We start from the raw sequence: 20,778 nt of genomic DNA, 5'->3' as shown, positions 1-20,778 counted from the left end.
AAGGGAGAACAAGTGATAAGGTGTTACATTTTAACCCGCTGCATGAGCATTAGTCCACTTTCCAGTGTACTCTGTCTGACAGTCAGGCTATTCACTTCCCTGGACTAGGTATGGTGAGAGGAGATTCACTGGCTGTTTAGTTCATGTGGGGACCCTGCCAATGGATTTTGGGCTTTCACTGTCACCTGTTTCCTTCTGCAAACTGGGTATTCAGAATTTAAACTCTTAGTACCATTGCTTTCCTCCGACTTTGGATTTTATTATTGACAGTTCTTGAATCACACAGGCTGGTGTGATCACACAGAAGGTGTGCTTCTTCCACGTGTAGATTTAGCTTGTGTACTTGTTTTAAGAAAAACCCTTCAAGGCCCCAGACATTACTCTTTCTGATCGCTGTGCGCCATCTGCCCTCTTCATCACATTTTTCAATAGCACCCTCATCTTCAGTGATTTCTTCATGAGGGCAGATTTCGAGTAGGGCCATGTCATAGCACTAGTTGTTCAAGTGCGAGATCAAAATCCATTCATGTAGCTGTGGCTTATATATGTCCCTGATCCACTTTAGAGCCATCATTGTGCTTTTGCTGGGGAACATCACAAATGATCCCCATGGCACATATGGTCATTTTATTTATAGTATGATTAATTGAGTCAATGTTATAGAATCTAAAATATTGTTTAGGAAAGGACAGCCTTTTCGACCAAAAGAAATGGAGTGTTGATATAGATAGTTAAAGATAAAAATCTCAAGTGACTGATCTCTGTGTACACGCATAGTGAAAGTTAGAGATAGGGCAGCACTTTCAATGCCACTTGTTCACCAAGGCAGAACCATGCCTGCTAGATTCAGTCATCAAAAGCAAAGAGAACATGAACATAGCAAGGACATGGTCGTCCCGGGCCACCAGTCATTTGGCGTCCTTAAAGCAAGAGATCCAAAGTCGAGTGACTTCCAAATCTACCACCTTGGGATAGCAGTCATCTGTGTGGTCTCCCCCGAGGGTGTTTCAGGGAGTCTTTCAGATGAGCTTAGTGTAAAGTCCAGTTCGCCTAGTGGGGTTTCCACATCAGCACCTTCAAGTGTGGTCTATGAAGAACATTGTACACCTCCAAATGGCAGAGCCTCAAGTCCTGGTTGTCCACAGTATGCAGCCTGGCTCACCAAGTGCTGGAGAGAAACTAGGTCAAAGTGCCGGATGAGGAACCTAATAGCAGGCATAATCGCAAACACCATTTACATCATGCCGTTGATTGTCATCCCTTATCTATCCTTCCTGTGGTTCTCATTTCTAGTCACCGTTCTTTCCTACCCCTGCTGACCTTTGGCCGCAGACAAACGTTGTCCCTTTGATATCGAACAGTTGAGTACCCTAAGGTGTGTGTCCTTCCCTCTTGTTACTCTCCCCCATATAGACTGGAAATGGAGCCACTGGGATGGGGGTGAGGGGGGGAGGGCACGTTCACTTCCAGACCTGAAGGGTGACTGAGGGTCATAGTGTCAGGGGATCTACCAATCTCTATGGGACCAGTAACCTTGGACTCTTATATGATTTGGGGTTTGTTCCACATTTTTATTCTACTATACCCAGGGCTTTCTAATGTGACCTCTTTCAGAAACTAGCAGCTTTGGTGTCAGTGTGTGAGCTGGTCTGTGATGACTAAGTCAACCCCCTCCTCTTTCTTTGTTCCCCTCTCCCCCACCTTCTCCCAGCACCTGGGGGACAAAGTCAGTGATCTGACCCTGTGGCCCCCATGCCCAGTTAGGGCAAAGCCAGTGGCCCCCTTTCCAGTCCCACAGACCTTGCTACTCACAAGTCCTGTCACTCACTGTCCCCTCCCTGTCCACCACACCTCAAACCACCAATCTCTTCCCCGGCCAGGTGGCATAAGCCTTGGCTAGACCCAGGACATCCAGTGCCCACACAGGGCCCATCCCCAGTGCTGTAAGACTGCACCTTCCCAGTTCCCATCTCCTATGAGCTCTGGTAGCGTGTGAGGGCAGCCTGGTCAGCACAGCTTGGGAGTCCGGGCTGCAGCAGGGAGGATGCTGGGAGCCAGCACCAGGAGGGTGGACAGAGCAGCACCGTGCAATTCACAACCCAGAAAGATCCCCATGACACAACCTCCCTTTCCATGCTCCTGGGGCCGGCTGTGCTTCGCAGGCATCAGGGGGCTGTGGAGAAGTGTTTCTTCTGGAGGAAGAACCCCAGTATGAAAATTGAGGAGGGAAAGAGGGACTAAATGACTACTGTTTTCAACCCAAAAATGAGGGAGAAGCTGACCATTGTCCTAATCTGAAGCAGGGCACGATGAAGGGAGCCTGGAGGCTGCCGGACCCACTTGTGCCGAGGGTTAAGGGTGGGAGCAGCATTCTGAGTCCTGTGCCTGTGGTTGGAGACCATGGGTCAAGGCATGGTGACCACGTGGGATATTGACAGGTGGGCAGGCAGAGGAACCTCCTGACTTCTCTATATGCCTTGAACAATACCTGTGAGCTCAGAGTGAATCTTCACCGAGCAGCTCATCTGTTTTCCATTCAACAAGTACGCTCATTTGATTGATTGCCATCCACACTATGGGACATCGTTCTTCCCACTGCTTCCCCACGTCTCCTGGCCCCAGCCCGCCTGCTCTGCTAACCGGGCAGGGCGTTGTTCTCACACAAATGCTTCCCTTTGGAGCTCGTGGAGTTGATAATTCTCAGGTGTGTGGACCTCCCTAATGCTCCCCCAGATGGGATTGTGGTCCTTAGTGGAACACTGAGTTCCCCACTCTCAGCTGTGGATCCTTCCTGGGTGGTCTGCATTAGCTGAAGACCCGAGACCCCATGAATTGGGGCTGGGTGACTGAGGACCCCTGGGATGGCCAGGCCAGACCTCAGTGAGCACCGCTGATGCTGTGTCTGTCTCTGGACATGGACTCTCGCCTCTGTGGAGCCACCCTTGGCCACCTCTCCTGTCTGCATCTGGGCCTTCCCTGGGATGTACCCTGCAGGGCCTGCCCCACACTGCAGTCCCCTCCCCCAGATCCCCAGCCCGTGTCCAGCACCCAGTGGGAAAACCCCCTCCCAGGACGGGATGGGCATTGCCTCTGAGCAGTGGGTCCTCTGAGCAGGGCTGGGACTTGGAAGCTGCACCGGGCATGAAGCTCAGCCTCATGGAGATGTTGGGGGGAGAGCCTCAGGGTCAGCCCTGAGCCCAGGGGCTCTGAAGGGAGGATGTTTGTGTCAGTGAGTGTGTGTAGAAGTGTGTGTGAGTGCATATGGGAGTGTGAGGCCTGTTCAAGTATGTTCCATGTGTGTGAGCAGTCTAGCAACGGTGTGGCAGAGTTGTGTGTGTTCATTGGAGTATGTGGGCGGGGTGTGTGTTGGGTGTGCATGTGAGTGCATGAGCATTTGTGTGAGTGTAGATGTGTAAATGTTCTTGTGAGTGTGTGCACCTGTGTGTTCGCGCTCATATTAGTGTGTTGTGTGGGCGTGAGAGAGTGGATGCATGCGTGTGATGTGTCGGTGTTTTTGTGCGATAGTGTGTCTGTTGTCAATGTACGCGTGGTTTCGTGACGATAGAGGGTGGTCAGTGTGTGCGTAGAAGTGAATACGCATCTGTGTCCAGGGGTGTGCATACATGTCAGCACATGACTATGCATCTGTACATGTGCATGTATCTTAATCTGTAGAAGGTCCTGAGCATTGTGTCTGTGAGTGTGTTAGGCTGTGGGTGTAAATGTGGCTGAGATGTTTACGCGGCCTTGTGGGGCTTGTCTCTGTTCGAGAGAATTTCTAGAGTATGCCTGTGAATGAACGGGTGGCTGTGTGTTCCTCAGTGCGAATGTGACTGTGTCTGTTGGGTGTTTTCCCTGAATGTGTGATGGTGTGCGGCTGTCTCTGTGTGTGTGCATTCTTTTTTAAAAAATTTATTTATTTATTAAACATTTTATTAGGGGCTCATACAACTCTTATCACAATCCATACATATACATACATCAATTGTATAAAGCACATCCGCACATTCCCTGCCCCTATCATTCTCAAAGCATTTGCTCTCCACTTAAGCCCTTTGCATCAGGTCCTCTTTTTTTTCCCCTCCCTCCCCGCTCACCCCTCCCTCATGTGCCCTTGGTAATTTATACATTGTTATTTTGTCATTCCTTGCCCTATCCCGAGTCTCCCTTCCCCCTTTCTCTGACGTCCATCTCCCAGGGAGGAGGTCACATGTGGATCCTTGTAATCAGTTCCCCATTTCCAACCCACTCACCCTCCACTCTCCCAGCCTCGCCCCTCACACCCTTGGTCCTGAAGGTATCATCCACCCTGGATTCCCTGTGCCTCCAGCCCCCATATGCACCAGTGTACAACCTCTGCCCTATCCAGTCCTGCAAGGTAGAATTCGGATCCTGGTAGTTGGGGGGAGGAAGCATCCAGGATCTGGGGGAAAGCTGTGTTCTTTATCGGTACTACCTCGCACCCTGACTGACCCATCTCCTCTCCTAAACCCCTCTATGAGGGGATCTCCAGTGGCCGATACTTGAGCCTTGGGTCTCCACTCTGCTCTTCCTCCTTCATTCAATATGGTATATATATATATATATATATATATATATATATATATATATATATATATATATATATATATATATATATACACACACACACACACACACACACACACACATATATACATATACACATATATATATCTTTTTTTTTTTTGCATGATGCCTTATACCTGGTCCCTTTGGCACCTCGTGATCGCACTGGCTGGTGTGCTTCTTCCATGTGGGCTTTTTTGCTTCTGAGCTAGATGGCCGCTTGTTCACTTTCAAGCCTTTAAGACCCCAGACACTATCTCTTTTGATAGCCGGGCACCATCAGCTTTCTTCGCCACATTTGCTTTTGCACCCATTTGTCTTCAGCGATCCTATCATGGAGGTGTGCAGCCAATAATATGATTTTTTGTTCTTTGATGCCTGATAACTGATCCCTTCGGCACCACTCGATCACACAGGCTGGTGTGTTCTTCCATGTGGGCTTTGTTGCTTCTGAGCTAGATGGCCGCTTGTTTATCTTCAAGCCTTTAAGACCCCAGTCACTATCTCTTTTGATAGCCAGGCACCATCAGCTTTCTTCACCACATTTACTTGTTCACCTGCTTTAGCTTCAGCAGTTGTGTCGGGAGTGTGAGCATCATAAAATGCCAATTTAATAAAAGAAAGTATTCATGCATTGAGGGAGTGCTTGAGTAGAGGCCCAAGGTCCTTCCGCCACCTTAATACTAAACCTATAAATGTAGACACTTAGATCTATTTCCCCATCCTAATATATATGTTTGCATGTACATGCCTTTGTCTAGACCTCCATACATGCCCCTTGATTCCCAGCTCCTTCCTCCATCTCCCTTGACTTTCCTCCTGCCCCACTACCATGCTCCGTCCCCACCTGGGCTACAGCTATACCTCTTCTCTACGCAACCTTACCCTTGATCTTTCCCCACCAGGCCTGCCACTCCCCCCTCACTACCATTTTGGGTCCCATGTTATTCCCTTGTCCCTGTGTTTGTTAACACTACTTCCTTACCCCCCTACCCCTCCCCGTCCCCAAATCCCCCTGGACCTCTCTGTCCCATTGTTTTTCCTCCAGATAGTTCATCCAGCCTGTCCTATTCAGACAGACCTGTGGAGACAATAACATGCACGAAAACAAGACAGAGGAAAACAAAGCAACAGTATACAACCAGACAACAAAACAACAAAAACAAACCACTGACAAAGAACAAAACAAAACACTTCACAAAAGAAAAGCTTGTAGTTTGTTCAAGGATCGTTTGCTGGCCCTTAGGAGTGTTTTCCAGTCCAGTCTGTTGGGGCACCACGCCCTGGCCCCAAAGTCCTCTTTCAGCATTCCCTGGGGACCTTGCCACTCCATTCCCTTGCTGTTCCACTGCACTCCCCCAGTGCTTTGCCTCGGTGTGGTGGGATCAGGTCAGGTGCAATTCCCACACTGTGTCTCCGGTGCTGTCCCCTGTATCGCCCTGAGTCACTGAGGGGCATCATGTCTCATAGTAGGGCTAGGTGTGTGTGTATTCATCTGCGTAAATCCCTCTGTGAGTGTGCATGTGTGTCAGAGGCTGATTTCCCTGAGTGCGTGTATGTGCGGAGATCTATGTGTGTGTTTGACTCTGTGTGACAGTGTGTGGATGGATGTCTGTGTGTGTACATTTGAGTGTGTATTTAATCGGTGTGAGAGGACTTTGGACTGACTCTCTGTGCCTCCATTGCTGCCCATCTCAGACCCTGTTGACATCTATGTTGGTGCCCAGATCCCCTTGTTATTTCCCCTCTACCTCTGTGAGCATGTCTTCTCCCGTGTCTCTGTTGTTCTCCCTATCTCAGTATCCTCTAGTCCCATCTCTCTCAGTCTCTGACTCTCCTCATCTTTGTCTCATCTTTTTTAGTCTAATCTCTCTCCAACTCTCCTTTTGACCCCATTCTCTCATTCTTTGTTTCTCCCAGTAAATGTGTTTCTGTCACTCCTTAGCCCCATTTCTCTGTCCCTGTCTCCACTCATTTTTCTCTCTCTCATGTGGCCCCCTTTTCTTTTAGCCTGTCTCTCCCCAAGATTTTCTATGATTCCCCTGTGGATCCCAATTCTGTTTCTGTCTTCCTCTGTCTCTGTCTCTCCCATATTTCTCTGTCTCTGATTCTCTCCATTCTTGTCTCAGCCATTGTCTCTATTTCTGTCTCTGTGTCTGCTTCTGTCTCTCCTGCAGCCCCCTTTCATTTCAGTCTCTGTCTCTCCCTGTCATTATCACTGTCTCTTTTGTAGCCCCCACTTATGTCTCTGTCTTCCTTATTTCTGTCTGTCTTCCCTGAGGCTCCATTTCTCTCAATCGCCGACTCTTCCCATATTCTTCTTTGCCTGTCCCACTGTCGTTCCCCAAAATTGTTATTGTCTCTCCTGCAGCCTCTTTCTCATCCATCAGTCTCTGTTTCTTTCCATCTCCATCTCTGTCTGTCTCTGTCTCTCAGTGTCTGGTATTCCCTATCCTTGTCTCTTCTCGCCTCTTCTTCTGTCTCCCCCTATCTGCCTTTGTGTCCTGTGTGGCCCGATGTACCATAATTTCTCTTAGTTTCTGTCTCTTGCCATCCTTGTCTCTGCCTTGGTGCCCTGCTCCACCTCCCATCTCTCTCCCTGCCTCCTCTGCAATCACCTTTGCTACCAGTCTCTGTCTTGCCCCATCCTTAAGTCTGCTTTTGTCTCTCTCCATCTCTTCTGAACTGTCGCTCTCTCTTTGGCAGCCATATTTCACCCAGTTTCTGTGTATCCCCATCCTTGTCTCTGATTTTGTGTCCATTTCTGTCTCTCCCATTTCTGTCTGTCTCTCCTTAAGCCACATTTCTCTCAGTCTCTGTTACTCTCCATCCTTGTCTCTGCTTTTGTGTCTATCTCTGTCGCTCCCATCTCTATCTCTGTCTCTCCTGGGACCCCTTTCTCTCCCTTTCTGTTCCTCCCTTCCTCATCTCTCCTATGACTCCGATTTCTCTCATTGTCCCTGCCTTTCCCTAGCCCTGTCCTCTGTACTGCTCCCACAGCTCCTGTTTCTCCCATGCCTCTTTCTCTGACCCCATCCTACCCCTTTGTCTGTCTCTCTGACCCATCTGTGATTTCATCTTGGAGCTCCAGGGCCTGCATGCTGGTCCTGCTCTGAGATGATTCTGATTGACAGAGAAAACTCAGATGAATGCTTGTCCTGCCTGTGGCAGCAGGCTGGTGGAGAGTGAAATCCTTGGATCGTGCCCTGAATTCAGAACCACGTTGGGGGCCCAGGCCTAGAGCATCAAGGCAGGGGGTATGGGATGGGACACAGGGGTCTGCTCTCTGCATGCCAAACATCCTGGTTCTGGCTGAGGCCCCTCACAAATGGACTCTGGAATACTCCTGTGCACGTGTAGGGATGACACATGCAAGAATGCTGGACATAGCTGACCCTGGCAGACTTCGGCTGACCCTGGGCTAAGCGGGCCTACCCTGGGTGACTTGGCTAGAGCAGATGACCTTGACTGGCCCAAGCATGACCTTACATGGCCCTGTGTGACCCTGACTAGATGTGTTTGACCCTGGATGTCCTGGGTGACATTGGTTAACCCAGTTGATGTTGGTTGTGGCTGACCTTGACTGGCCCTGAGATGACCTTGGCTGACCTGGATGACCCAGGTTAGTGTGGAGTCAGGACTGAATCCTGCAGTGGGCTTGGGGACAGCTCCCTATGCTGGAAAGCCCCCACTGAGCCCTGGCCCCTCTCCCAGTCAGGTACAGGCCACCAGGCCCCATCTCAGTTTCAGATCATGATTCTCAGAAGGGTATGTGCCTTCTGCTCAGGACACCTGGACTGGGCTCACAATGACTCAGAGCAGCTATTTTGGGTGTTCCAACAGGTGACGGGGATGCAGATGGCTTGAGAGGAATAGAAAAACACGAGAATACAAACAACTTTGTTGACCTCTAGCCCCTCCAGTCTCCCACTCCCTAGACCCTCCACTACCACCTCTGAACCTGGAGACCCTCATAGCCTGATATGTGGTGGGAGTGCACGGATACTGTCTAAACTGGCCTGAGTTCTGATTCTGGTCTGTTCCAAGCCAAGTCTGCTTGGGTACTATGAGCAGGACAGGGGCCCCTGGTCAGGTCAGGGGCAGAATGACCAAGATAGGGGCCTGACCAGGCAAGGATAGGGGTCTAGAGGTAATGTTTTGACACCTGTGATCAGTAAAGGAGCCCAGTAATTAGGATAGGAGCTCATTGGTAGCGTTAGGGGTTGATAATGAAGATTGAGATCAAGGGTTCAGGACAGGGCTGTGGATTGAAATCAAGGGATCAGGCTGCGATTACAACAGGGGCCTAGTTAGGAGTGTGAACCAATGGTCGAGACTGGGGCACAGTTATCAGCACGGGAGTCCTGTGGTCGGGATAGGAGCTCAGTGTTTAGGTTTCCTGCTCAGGAGAGGTCCTGAGTGATAATAACAGGGGCCCATTGATCATGATTGAGGTTGAGGAACCAGGTCTGGGGTGCCCCTTTATTAACATAGAAGACATGTGGTCAGGACAGGGGCTCGGAGGCCATATTTGGGTACAGTGGTCTTGACAAGGTCCCAATGAACTGGAAAGGGGCCCATTGGTCAGGAGAGGGGTCCTGTGAACCTGATAGGGGCACATTGGTCATAACAGGGGCCTAGTGGGTAGGAAAGGAGATTAGGGAGTATATGATAAGGACAGAAGTCAAGGATCAGGACAGGAACAACTGTGATCATATGTACATGTATTTATATGTTAAGTATTATGGTAGCAGATGGATATTGGACCTCTACTCAAGTACTCCCTCAATGCAAGAACACTTTATTCTAATAACCCGGCATTCCGTGATGCTCATCTTCCCGACACGATCACCGAAAACAAAATGAGTGCATAAGCAAATGTGGTGAGGAAAGCTGATGGTGCCCAGCTATGAAAAGATATAGCTACTGAGGTCTTAAAGGATTAAAGATAAACAAGGAACCATCTAGCTGAGAAGCAACAAAGCCCACATGGAAGAAGTACACCAGCCTGTGTGATCATGAGGTATCGATGGGATCAAAGATCCAGAACAAAAGATAATGTTGATGGGAATGAAGGGAAGTGTGCAGTGGAGACCCAAAGCCCATCTGTAAACAATTGGACATCCCCTCAGAATGGTCTCAAGGAAGGGACGAGTCAGTCATGGTGCTGTATAGCATCGATGAAGTATACAACTCTCCTCTAGTTCTTTAATGCTTCTCTCCCCCCAACCCCCCACTATCATGACCCAAATTCTACTTTAAAAATCTGACCAGACCAGAACATGTACACTGGTACAAATAAGAGTTCACAACACAGAAAATCCAGGAAAGATAAATCCCTCAGGACCAATAATGAGAGTAGCAATACCAGGAGGGTAAGGGTAAAGTGGGGGAGAAAGGGAGAATTGATCATAATGATCTAAAACCCCTTCCCAGGGGGACAGACAGCAGAAAAATGGGTGAAGGGCGACAGCAGTCAGTGTAAGACATGAAAAAATAATAATAATTTGTAAATGATCAAGGGTTCTTCAGGGAGGGACAGTGGGGGAGGGAGAGGAAAAAATGAGCTGATACCAAGGGCTCAAGTAGAAAGAAAATGTTTTGAAAATGATGGTGGCAACAAATGTACAAAATGTGCTTGACACAATGGATGGATGGATGGATGGATGGATGGATGGATGGATGGATGGATGGATTGTGATAAGAGCTGTAAGAGCCCCCAATAAAATGATTAAAAACAAAAAAATGAAGGCTGAGTTTTCATGAATGTGTCCCAGTGGTCAGGACAGGGGCTCAGATATCAGTTCAGAGGTCCAAGGTGCAGGAAAAGGCCTATGCGATAACAGCAGGGGCCTACTGCTGAGGGCAGGGGCTGAGGAACCAGGCCCAAGAGTGAGGGCCCAGGAGAGGCTCCTTTGTTGTTGTTAGGTGCCATTGAGTTGGCTCTGACCTATAGCAACCCATGCCCAGCAGAAGGAAACACTGCCTGGTCCCATGCCATTCTCACAATTGCTCCTAGACCCCAGCCCATTGCTGCAGCCACAGGGTCAAGCCATCTCCTTTTTCTCCTTTGCTGCCCCCCTACATCACCAAGCATGATGTCCTTGTCCAAATCATGTAAGATGAAGTCTTGCCACCCTTGCCTAGCAGGAGCACTATGGCCACGCTTCTTCCAAGATAGACCCGTCCTTTAATCAGTCCATCGCACGTTCAGTCTCCTTCTCCAGCACCATAATTCAAATGCGTTCATTCTTCTTCAGTCTTCTTTATTCAGTATCCAACTTTCACCCACCTATGTGGCCATGGAAAATGTGTGTCCTGGATCAGGCACACCTTAGTTCTCAAAGTAGCACCCCTGCTTTTCAGTACCCTGAAGAGGTCTTGTGCAGGAGATTTACCTAATGCAGGATGACTTTTGTTCTCTCAGCTTCTCTTTCCATGAGCATCGACTGTGGATCCAAGCAAGACAAAAATCTTTGATAGCTTCAACGTTTCCTCCGCTGATGATGCTGACTCCTCCTGTGGTCCTCTTTATATTGAGCTGTGAGCCATACTGAAGGGTAGAAGCCTTGATCTTTGTCAGCAGGTGCTTCAGTTCATCCTTGCTTTCAACCAGCAAGGTTGTGTCATCTGCAGATCATAAGTTTTTTTGTGTTTTTTTAATCTTTTTATTGGGGCTCATAAGGCTCTTATCACAGTCTGTACATACACCAATTGAGCAAAGCACCCTTATACATTCGTTGCACTCGTCACTCTCATCATTCACCTTCCACTTGGGTTCCTGGAATCAGCTCGGGTTCCCTTTTGTTTCCCGTCCCCCTCCCTCCCCGATCCCACCCCTGGTCCCTTGATAGTTTATAAATAATTATTATATCTTATCTTACACTCCCCGGTGTCTCCCCTCACCCGCCTCCCCATTGCCCATCTCCCAGAGAGGAGGTTACACATAGATCTCCGAGATCGGTTCTCCCTTTCTACACCCCCTTCCCTCCTGGTGTCGCCACTCCCACCGCTGGTGTTGAGGGGTTCGTCTGTCCTAGATTCCCTGTGCCTCCAGGTCCCCACTGCACTGCTGTACATCCTCTGGTATAACCAGGTCCGCAAGGCAAGGTAGAATTGGGGTCATGATGATTCGGAGGGGAGGAAGCGTTCAGTGTGTAATAAGCTTTCCTCCCATCCTGATGCCACATTCTTCCTCATAGAAGCCCACTTCTCTGATTACTTACTTAGCACACAGATCGAGTGTATAGGGTGAGAAGATACAATCCTGACAGCCACCTTTCCTGATGGTAAACCATGCAGAATTCCCCTGTTCTCTCTACACAACTGCCTCTTTGGTGCATGCACAAGTTCCTCAGGAGCACAACGAAGTGTTCCGGAATTTCCCTTCTTCTCAGGGTTATCCATCGTTGGTTAAGGTGCACACAGTGGAGGCCTTGGCAGAGTCAGTACAGACTGTGCTCCTTTGACAAAATGAAACTACCATCGACAGGACATAGTCCCGATAGACATGTCTGGAACCTAGTGGTTAAACCAGGGGCCCAGTGCTCAAAGCAGGGGCCGAGTGAACAGAACAGGTCCCGGTGTACAGGAAAGGAGATCAGTAAATAGGACAGGGGCCCGATGACTAGGACAAGGGAATTGGTATCAGGTCAGGGTTGCACTAGTCATGCTGGGGCCCAGTTATCAGGACAAGGAGCAATGACCAGGATGCTGGGTACCATCGAGTCAGTTCCTACTGATAGGGACCCTGTCTGTGCACAATAGAAAGAAACACTGTCCGGTGCTGGGCCATGCTCACATTGTTCCTATATTTGAGCTCACTGTGGCAGCCATTGTGGCAGTTCATCTTGTCGAAGATCTTTCTCTTGTTTGGTTTTCTGCCTTTTTAGTTTATCAAGCATAATGCCTTCTGGGGACTGATCTCTCCTGACAAAATGGCCAAAGTTTGTGAGCATGTGAGATAAAGTCTCACGACCGTTGACTCTGGCGGTTCATGATCCTTTCAATCTTCTTCACCAGCACTATAATTCAAATGCACCAGGATGGGGGCCCAGTGATCGGGGACAGGGATCCAGTGACCAAGATCAGAGGCCAGTTATCAAGACAGGGCTTCCTTGATCATCTTTGGGGCCCAGTGATCAGGACAGGGAGCCAGTGACTAGCTTTGGGGCCCGCTTATGAGGACATGGTCCACTGGTCATGTTTGAGGCACAGTGATCAGGGCAGAGGCTCAATGATCAGGAGAGACAGCCAGTGATCAGGACAGGGTCACAGGTATCAGGACAGTGTCTACTGGCCATGTTTGGGGCCCAGGGAGAAAGTGAGAGAGTCAGTGAGCAGGAGAGGGGCCTCATTATTAGGCGAGTGTCCACTAATGTGTAAGGACAGAGGCCCAATGGTTTGCACAAGGAGTCAGTGATCAGGACAGGAACCTAGTGGTTGAGACAGGAGCCCAATAGTAGTAAGAATAGGAGCCTAGTTACTAATAAAGATGCCGCATGCACAGGAAAAGGCCTGAGTAGTAGCAATAGGGGCCTAGTTGTCAGGCATGATGAGACTTGAGGAACCAGGTCTGAGACTGAGTGCCTAGGAGATGCTCCTTTAAAAGACAGAAGCTCAGTGGTTGGGACAGGGGCCCAGTGATCAGAGCAGGGGTTCAGTGGTCAGGAAAGGGGCCCAGTGGTCATGTAAAGGTTCTCTTGGTCAGGGGAGGGGCGCAGTGATGAGAACAGAGGCTCAGTGATGAGGACAGCAGCTGGCATTTAGGGCAGGTTGAGTGGTCAGGACAGGGACATGAAGTTGTGGGACACTGGCACAGTGGTTACACGTTGGGCTGTGATTTTCATGGCTGGCATTTCGAAACTGCCAGCATCTCCTTGGGAGAAAGACTGGGCTTTCTACTCCCGTCAACAGTTACCGTCTTGGAAACCCACAGGGGGTGGGTCGCTGTGTGTCAGCACAGACTTGATGGCAGTGAGAGCGTGAGTCTTGTGCGCAGGACCAACCACAGCCCTTGGTCTGGTTGGGTTATTCTCTTGGCTTCCTCATCATTTCCTCTAAATGGACTTGGCCACATCTATACTTCCATCTGAATACCCACAGGCATGCGTCTCTGACACTGAATCCCAGTCAGGGACTGAGTATCCAGTAAGCAAGAGAAGCATAGCCTTACTTGTGTCGACTCATTGTTGTGCAGTGAATGGCTTCACATGTGTTTCACTACAGTGAGCACCAGGAAGCCCATGCTCAATCTTAACCACGGTGGAACTCTACCCTTGTCAGGGATTGTAAGTGCGAAACGAAACTTTGATTCTCTAGGAAGGTGCTGTGGGGTTGAGAGAGAGGCAGGTGCCAGCAGTATCAACAACCAGAATCTTTAACATGTGTGTGTGCACGCACATGCGCAATTGTTCACTACAGATCTGTGAGTAAGCACAGCTTGTTTATTGGCAAATAGGGCCTCCATTTCAGCCCTCTCCCCACTGGGAGCTGTTTGTTGCCCAGGGCAGATTCTCTGAGAGCGGTGGGGCTGCAGAGCAGAGCTGATTTCTGGCTTCTCCAGGACTCCATGGTGCTTCCCCCTGTGGACAAAGAGGCAGCTGCTAGTGTCTGTGCAGGGAAGGTACCGAGAATGAGCAGAGTCCTGCTAATGGCCATTCTACCCCCATTCTGCCTCCAACTCCAGGGAGCGCTTCCTGAAGGAGTCCTGTTGTTACTGCTCTGGGAAGCATACGTCTTGTCCCTGACTGGATGGCATTGGTGCTGACCTCGGCATCTGCCCATGCCCTCAGTGACTGTGATGGGACCACCTCTGAACACAGCAGGATCAGCCCCAGGACTATGCCACCGCCCTTCCAAGACCTTCCTCTCTGCTTTCCCGGGCCCAAGACACACCTGAACCTGCAGGTCCGGTCAGTACTGGGGACCCTCCTTGCTGCCCTGTGGGCTCCAGATGCTGGTCACAGTCAACACTGTGCTGTAGACAAGGCTGAGCAAGAAGAGTGTGAGCAGGGTGACCGTGGTGGGCCATAGACTGTCCCCGGGTGCCTCCTCCTCCAGGCTGTCCTGCAGCAGGTCCAGCACAAGCCATGGGTGTGGCTCTCTCCAACCTACAAGACAGGTGGAGTCTGACAAGGTCAGAGTTGAGTGGGCAGGGGCCCATGCCCAGGCACATCCTGCATCAACCCCTGTGGTGGCAAGGCCTCCATTTCAGATTGGAGACTTGTCTCAGCAAGGACCAGGCAAGACGTCTCTAAGGAAGGGGCTGGTAGAATTACTTTCATGGGGTGGGAGGGCAGGCAAGCTTTGAAGTCCCAAGCAGGGTCACAGGGTCTCAGCCTCGCCTACTCAGCAAGCACTTCCCTGGGCTCTGCTGCAGAGCCGTGGGCCTCAGGTGCCACAGAGAACCGAGACACAGTCAGTCCTCAAGTCCCCAAGGAGCTCCAGATCGGAGTGTGCCATTTGGTGTGCCAAGGGGCATGCCCATAAGCCCTCATTACCCTACCAGCGTATGTGTAGGGAAGACCAGGTGAAGTCCACTCATACTGCATGTCTTCAGGTACCAGGGCATGAGCCACTGGTGTCCAATGGGGTTTGGACCTACTAGTCATATGCTGTTATCTCCAATCCTTTATCTGTCCAACTGCCAACCATCCATCCATCTATCCACTCATGACGCATCCATCTGTCTGGATGGATTCATCCATACATTCACTACTCATCTGCTCTCCAATCCACCTATAAACCCACCTAGTCCATCCATCCATCCATCCATCCAACCATCCATCCATCCATCATCCATTTATTGACCCATCCATACATCCATTTACTCACTGATCCTACCTTTTATCCATCCTATCACCATCCCCTCCTCAGTCTGTCCATAAGTCTGTCCATCCATCCATCTATCAATCTGTCCACATGTTCACCTACCCATCCATTTATCCATCCAATCACTATCCTCTTCCCAGTCTGTCCATAAATTCATCCACCTATTCATCTATCCATCCATCCATCCATCCATCCATCCACATGTTTACCTACCCATCCCTTTGTCCATCCAAACACTATCCTCTCCCCAGTATGTCTATAAATCCATCCATCCATCCATCCATCCATCCATCCATCCATCCATCCATCCATCCATCCACCGACCCATCTATCTGTCCACATGCTCACCTACCCATCTATTTATCCATCCAATCACTATCCTCTCCCCAGTCTGTCCATAAATCCATTCATCCATCCATCCATCCATCCATCCATCCATCCATCCATCCGACTGCCCACCTACTCACTCACCCATCCATTTATCCATCCAAACACCACCCACTCCCCATTTCTTTCATAAAGCCTTCGATCCATCCACCCATCCATGTAACCCTTCACTATGCATCCTCCATTTATCCACTCATAAATCTATCCTTCTATCCATCAGTTCACCCACCCACCGCTCATCCATTGCCCCATCCCCCCCAGACAGCTATCCATCTACACATGCACCATCTGTCTGCCAACCTAGATATCCATTGTAAATGCTATTGTCATCCTATTATGTGCTTGCTGCGTACCTGCTGGCCAAGCCTCACTAGCAAGTCTCCTCTTCGCCCCTTGTGGAAAGCCCCACTGTTAGTTCACATCCTTTCGCTGGCCCCCAAGGGTGCCTGACATGCCTTCTCCATGGCAGGGCTTTCCTGCTTGACCTGCCACTCTCTAGTGACCAGGGTGGGAAGGGGGCTCCCACCCTACTTGGCCCTGGGAGTGGAGAGAGGCAGTTCCCTTGGAGAGACCAGGAAGATTCTCAAACAAGAGCAGGAGCCCCACTGCCCCCTTGTGGGAGGGATGGTCCCAGGTGTCTGCATTTCAGTCTAGGGCTGCCCTCTCTGCGTGGTGCCTCACCAGGTGCCCTTTCTATGGAGAACCCCAGAAGCCTTGGCCCAGCTGAGGGCATGGGTTAGGAGTGCTCTCTGACCCGTTCTGACCCCTTGCCCACCCCTGTGCCCTACTCTGTCTGTTATTTGGGCCATGTTTTAGCTCAGGACGGATTGAACATTGGAGTCTCGGGGCCCAGGAAGAACCAGACACAGCCTAGGAGGCATGTGTGGAAAAGACCCTGCACAAAGGGACGCACAGAAGGGGGCCCAGGAAGGGCCTTATGCAGTGGGCTAAGCCTCAAACCTCAGACTCTGTGGCAAGACAGGGAACAAACCTGCTGTGACATTTGCTGGGCACTCCCCTTATCTTCCTGGAGCTGACGGCTGGCCTGTGAACTTCCTATACCTGCAGGAGTTGCATGTGTGCACATATATGCATACATGTTCATATGTGCATGTGCAGCCATGTATTTTTGTGTAACTGAGTTCATGTGAGATGTGTTCACATGAGCTCATGTGTGTAACCATGTGTGCACATGTGACATGTGTGGACACATAGATCTATGTGTGCGTGCACACAATCTATTCATCTGTGCATCAACATGTGCAACCAAGCACACACACACACTAGTTACATGTATATGTATGTAAGCATGTGTGTAGCAGCCATGTCTCTGCATATGTGGGTGGGTGTGGACACAGGTAGTTACATGCACATGTGTGTGCACACAGCCATGTGTTTGTGCATGTGTGCATGGGAGAGTGCATATGAGAATATATGCATGAATTAGAAACACATGTACATATGTAGATTCAGGTAGGTGTATGGGTGTGCACGTACACAGCCATATGTAAGAGTGCATGTGAGCATGTGCGCACACCTGTAACTGTAGGTGTGTGTGTGTAAATGTGTGCACATGCGTGTGTCACTGTGTATGCATGTGCATATGATCATATGCAGACGCATGCAGATTCTGGACATGTGTGAGCACATGTCAGTTCATGTGTGTGCATGCAAGCATGTGTGTATGTGTACGTGCACACCTATGGGCCTGTGTGCACACATGTGTGTGTGACTTTGTGTGTATGTGCACATGCCTGTATGCCCATAGAGCTGTGTGATGTGGGAAGTTGGGAAAAACTCTGCTCATTCTGTACACGTCAGTGAGCAGACCTGAAGACCGGGAAAACTTCTGGAAGTTTCAGGGCCTGGTCTGCATTCACTGAGCCAGTGAGTCGACAGCCTGGGCTTGCCTTTCTTTCTAAAGGCTCCCTGGAATCCAGCTCAGGCCATTCTCTGGGTACCCCCTCCAGTGATATTAGTTCCTGTGCAGCCTTTCCCTGTCTCCCCCTCCACTGGGGGCAGCAAGAGGGAGATTTTGGAGATACAGATGGCCACATTTCTGCCCACTGCTGTCCTTCTCAAGGCTCCATGACCATTGGGGTCAATTCCAGGCTGAGGCCACCCTGGTCTGCATCTGAATCCCTCTGAGCAATGTCTGTACACAGATACACACACGTACACACACATGCTCTCCCATTTATGCACACGCGCGCATGCACACACACATACAATCCAGGGTGGGAAGGCATGTGGAGGCACTAGCTGAGCAGGGAAATTGAGGCCTGATTGGGTCAGGGCAGAGGGCTGCCCCATCTTCCCTGCCTCTGCCCTACCTGGGCATGCTGCCAACCCCCGGCGTGGACAGACAGGTGGCTGGACGGAAGAGAAGGGCTTTTTTTCTGGTGGAACACAGAGTTTATTTGAGGAGCAGGGTCTGGGCTCAGTAGCAGGTCATATCCCCCTCAGGCATGACCAGAGAAACGTTGACTTTGGTGGGTTTACCAGCCAACTTGTTGATGCTCCTCTGGGTGAAGGCCGTCGGCAGGGCCTCGTGGCCAACCATGCAGGAGAAGTTATCTCCCTTCTTCCAGGCCTCGGCCGAAACGCGCAGCAGGCTGGTCACGGCATAGGTGGGGGTACCCTGGATCGGCTCCTGGCGGGCGTCCCAGGTCACATAGTCACTGGTGGGCACCTCATCTTTCTCATGCATCCAGCGTACCAGCACATCCTGGGGGCTGAAGCCACGTGCCACACAGGAGATTGTCACCAGCTCGTTCATGGCCAGTTCCTCAGCCGAGGGCGGCTGCATGTACACCTGAGGCTGGAATTTGTGCCCTGTAAATGAGAGAACAGGTCTGGCACTGGGAAGGCAACCTTACCTGGACTCAGGGTCCTCTCAGTAAGCCCCACGTCACGGGGGCTGCACTCCTCTGGTCCAGCATCTGCAGCCTACCTGAGTTTTTGGAGATCTTGATCGGTGCCAGGCTTCTGGCCTCGGGGTGGGTTGCTGAACATGTGAAGACCTGGCCGCGGTTCCAGGGATCTGCACAGCCAGGGAGGACGCTGGACACTTTGTAGCAGCCGCAGGAGTCCTGCTCAGGGGACCCCTGCACAGCATCCTTCCCGTTGGAGGGCTGCCAGGTGAAGGTGGCCCCCTCAGGATTCCTGAGGCCACTCAGTGTACAGGTGAGCTTGGCATCGGAGCCAACGAGCAGGTCTTCCAGGGCTGGTCGGCTCAGGGACAGGCGTGGCTGGCAGCAGCTGATTGGCCTTGGAACTGAACGAGACCAGAATGGGTGAGTGTTTGTCCCTAAGTCCCTCCCTTTTTCCCTCCAGCCCCTTCCGGTGCCCCCTCCCTCCTATCTTCTCTGCCACCCCTCACCCTCCAGCTCTGTTGCCTGTCCTCTGACCTTTGCAGGGCACCCTGGCCACCTGGTCCGGGCTGTCATAATGCTTCACATGGCACTGGAGGGCTGAGGTGTCTGGGCACTGGGCGGCTGGCAGTGTGAGCTGGCTGCTCATGGTGTACAGCTCCCCAGAGGAAGCCTTGACGGCAGGGAAGTCTGTGACAGTCACGCTACCCCCATTGTGTGTCCAAGTCACATTCACGGGTGCCGGTGGGAAGAAGCCCTGGATCAGGCAGCCGACGACCACAGTTCCATCCTGGGTGGCACTCGAGAGACTCAGTGGGAAGACATGGGGCGTGGCCTTCGGCTCTGGAGCATATAGGATAGACTGTCAGAGGGGCTGGACATGGCCCTGTGGTCTGGCCCATGGGCCCATCCACGTGGAGTGCTTATCAACCGGCACATAGCGCTGTCCAACCCCCCCTTTCTACTCCTGCGCTCCCCTGGATGCATGCAGGGGCCACACAGAGTACCCACAAAGCTGCCTAAAGTTGACATAGTTAGTGGGCCTCTTACCAGGGATTTGAACCTGCTCCATGGTTTAGCACAGCCCCATTAAGTATATGATCCATGCATAGATTGCTAGGCAGGTGCCAGGACAAGATACATGGCAGAGACCTTAGACAGAAGCCTTGCAGGACCCATGGACAGGGGCCTCCGACTGGACTGGGGGCATGACCTGTGGGCAGAGACCTCAGGAAGGACCCTGGACACCATGCAAGGACAGAGGTCTCTGCCCCCCAGAGACAATTCATGGACAAAGCCCTCAGGCTGGGTCTGGATGTGCTCTATGGACAAGCCCCGGTTCAGGTTGCTCAGTTCATAAGCTTTGCCACTCACTGACCATGTTGAAAGTGCCCCATGCTACCGCACTTACTGTGAAGTGGGTACTCCACACTCTGGGACAAGGGAGGGTCCTGAGGGGACAGTCCCTGGGTGAGGCACAACCTTTGGCCAGATAAGTTTATGCCTAAATCTCAGTCAGTGTAGGGGCAGCACCAGGTAGTACAGGGAGCCTCATTGTTTCCACCTCTCATGTTACCTACAAGGCTGCCAGGCAGACCTTCCTCCCCAGCACACGGATCCTACCATGGCCCACACACATGTAGACCATGGAGAGCTAGGGCCCAAATTCTGGGAATACAGCACTCTCCAACTATTTCCTCCCCCCAACCCTCACCCACCTCTCCTGCTTACACGGGACCAAGTCCAGTGCAGCCAGTGGGCCTGGCCCAGTTCAGGCCAATCAGGCATGCATAGCAAAAATCCAGTTCAGCTCTGCCTTGCCAAGACCAGCCCTGAAAATCCAGCTCAGCTGAGCTCAGTCCAACCCAGGTCAACGCAGCCTTGCCAAACTCATTTAAGTTCAGACCAGTGCAGCTCAGACGAGTTCAGCTAAGCCCTGAGGACTATTCCAACCCAACCCAGCCCAGTCTAGCCCAACCCAGCAGAGCTTTCCCTTGCCAGCTCAGCCCAACCCACTTCAGCTAATCAACCCCAGTTCAGCCAAGCTCAGCTTAGCATGGCAAAGCCCAGTCAGCCCAGTTGAACTCATTCCAGCCCT

General features: G+C 51.0%; 1 gene segment (V, D, J or C); it reads right to left on the bottom strand.

Moving 5' to 3' along the window:
* Window positions 1-18,247: 18,247 nt before the first annotated feature.
* Window positions 18,248-19,752, bottom strand: LOC142430567 (immunoglobulin alpha-2 heavy chain-like). The segment is given in 4 exon segments: window positions 18,248-18,642; window positions 18,761-19,084; window positions 19,218-19,523; window positions 19,731-19,752. Coding segments are annotated over 4 exon segments (1,047 nt in total).
* Between the last annotated feature and the right edge of the window lie 1,026 nt (window positions 19,753-20,778).

The sequence above is a fragment of the Tenrec ecaudatus genome, chromosome 17, assembly GCF_050624435.1.
Source record: "Tenrec ecaudatus isolate mTenEca1 chromosome 17, mTenEca1.hap1, whole genome shotgun sequence".
Lineage (NCBI taxonomy): Eukaryota > Metazoa > Chordata > Mammalia > Afrosoricida > Tenrecidae > Tenrec > Tenrec ecaudatus.
The sequence above is the reverse complement of the archived record's forward strand: the minus strand, read 5'-3'. Positions and strand labels throughout refer to the sequence as shown.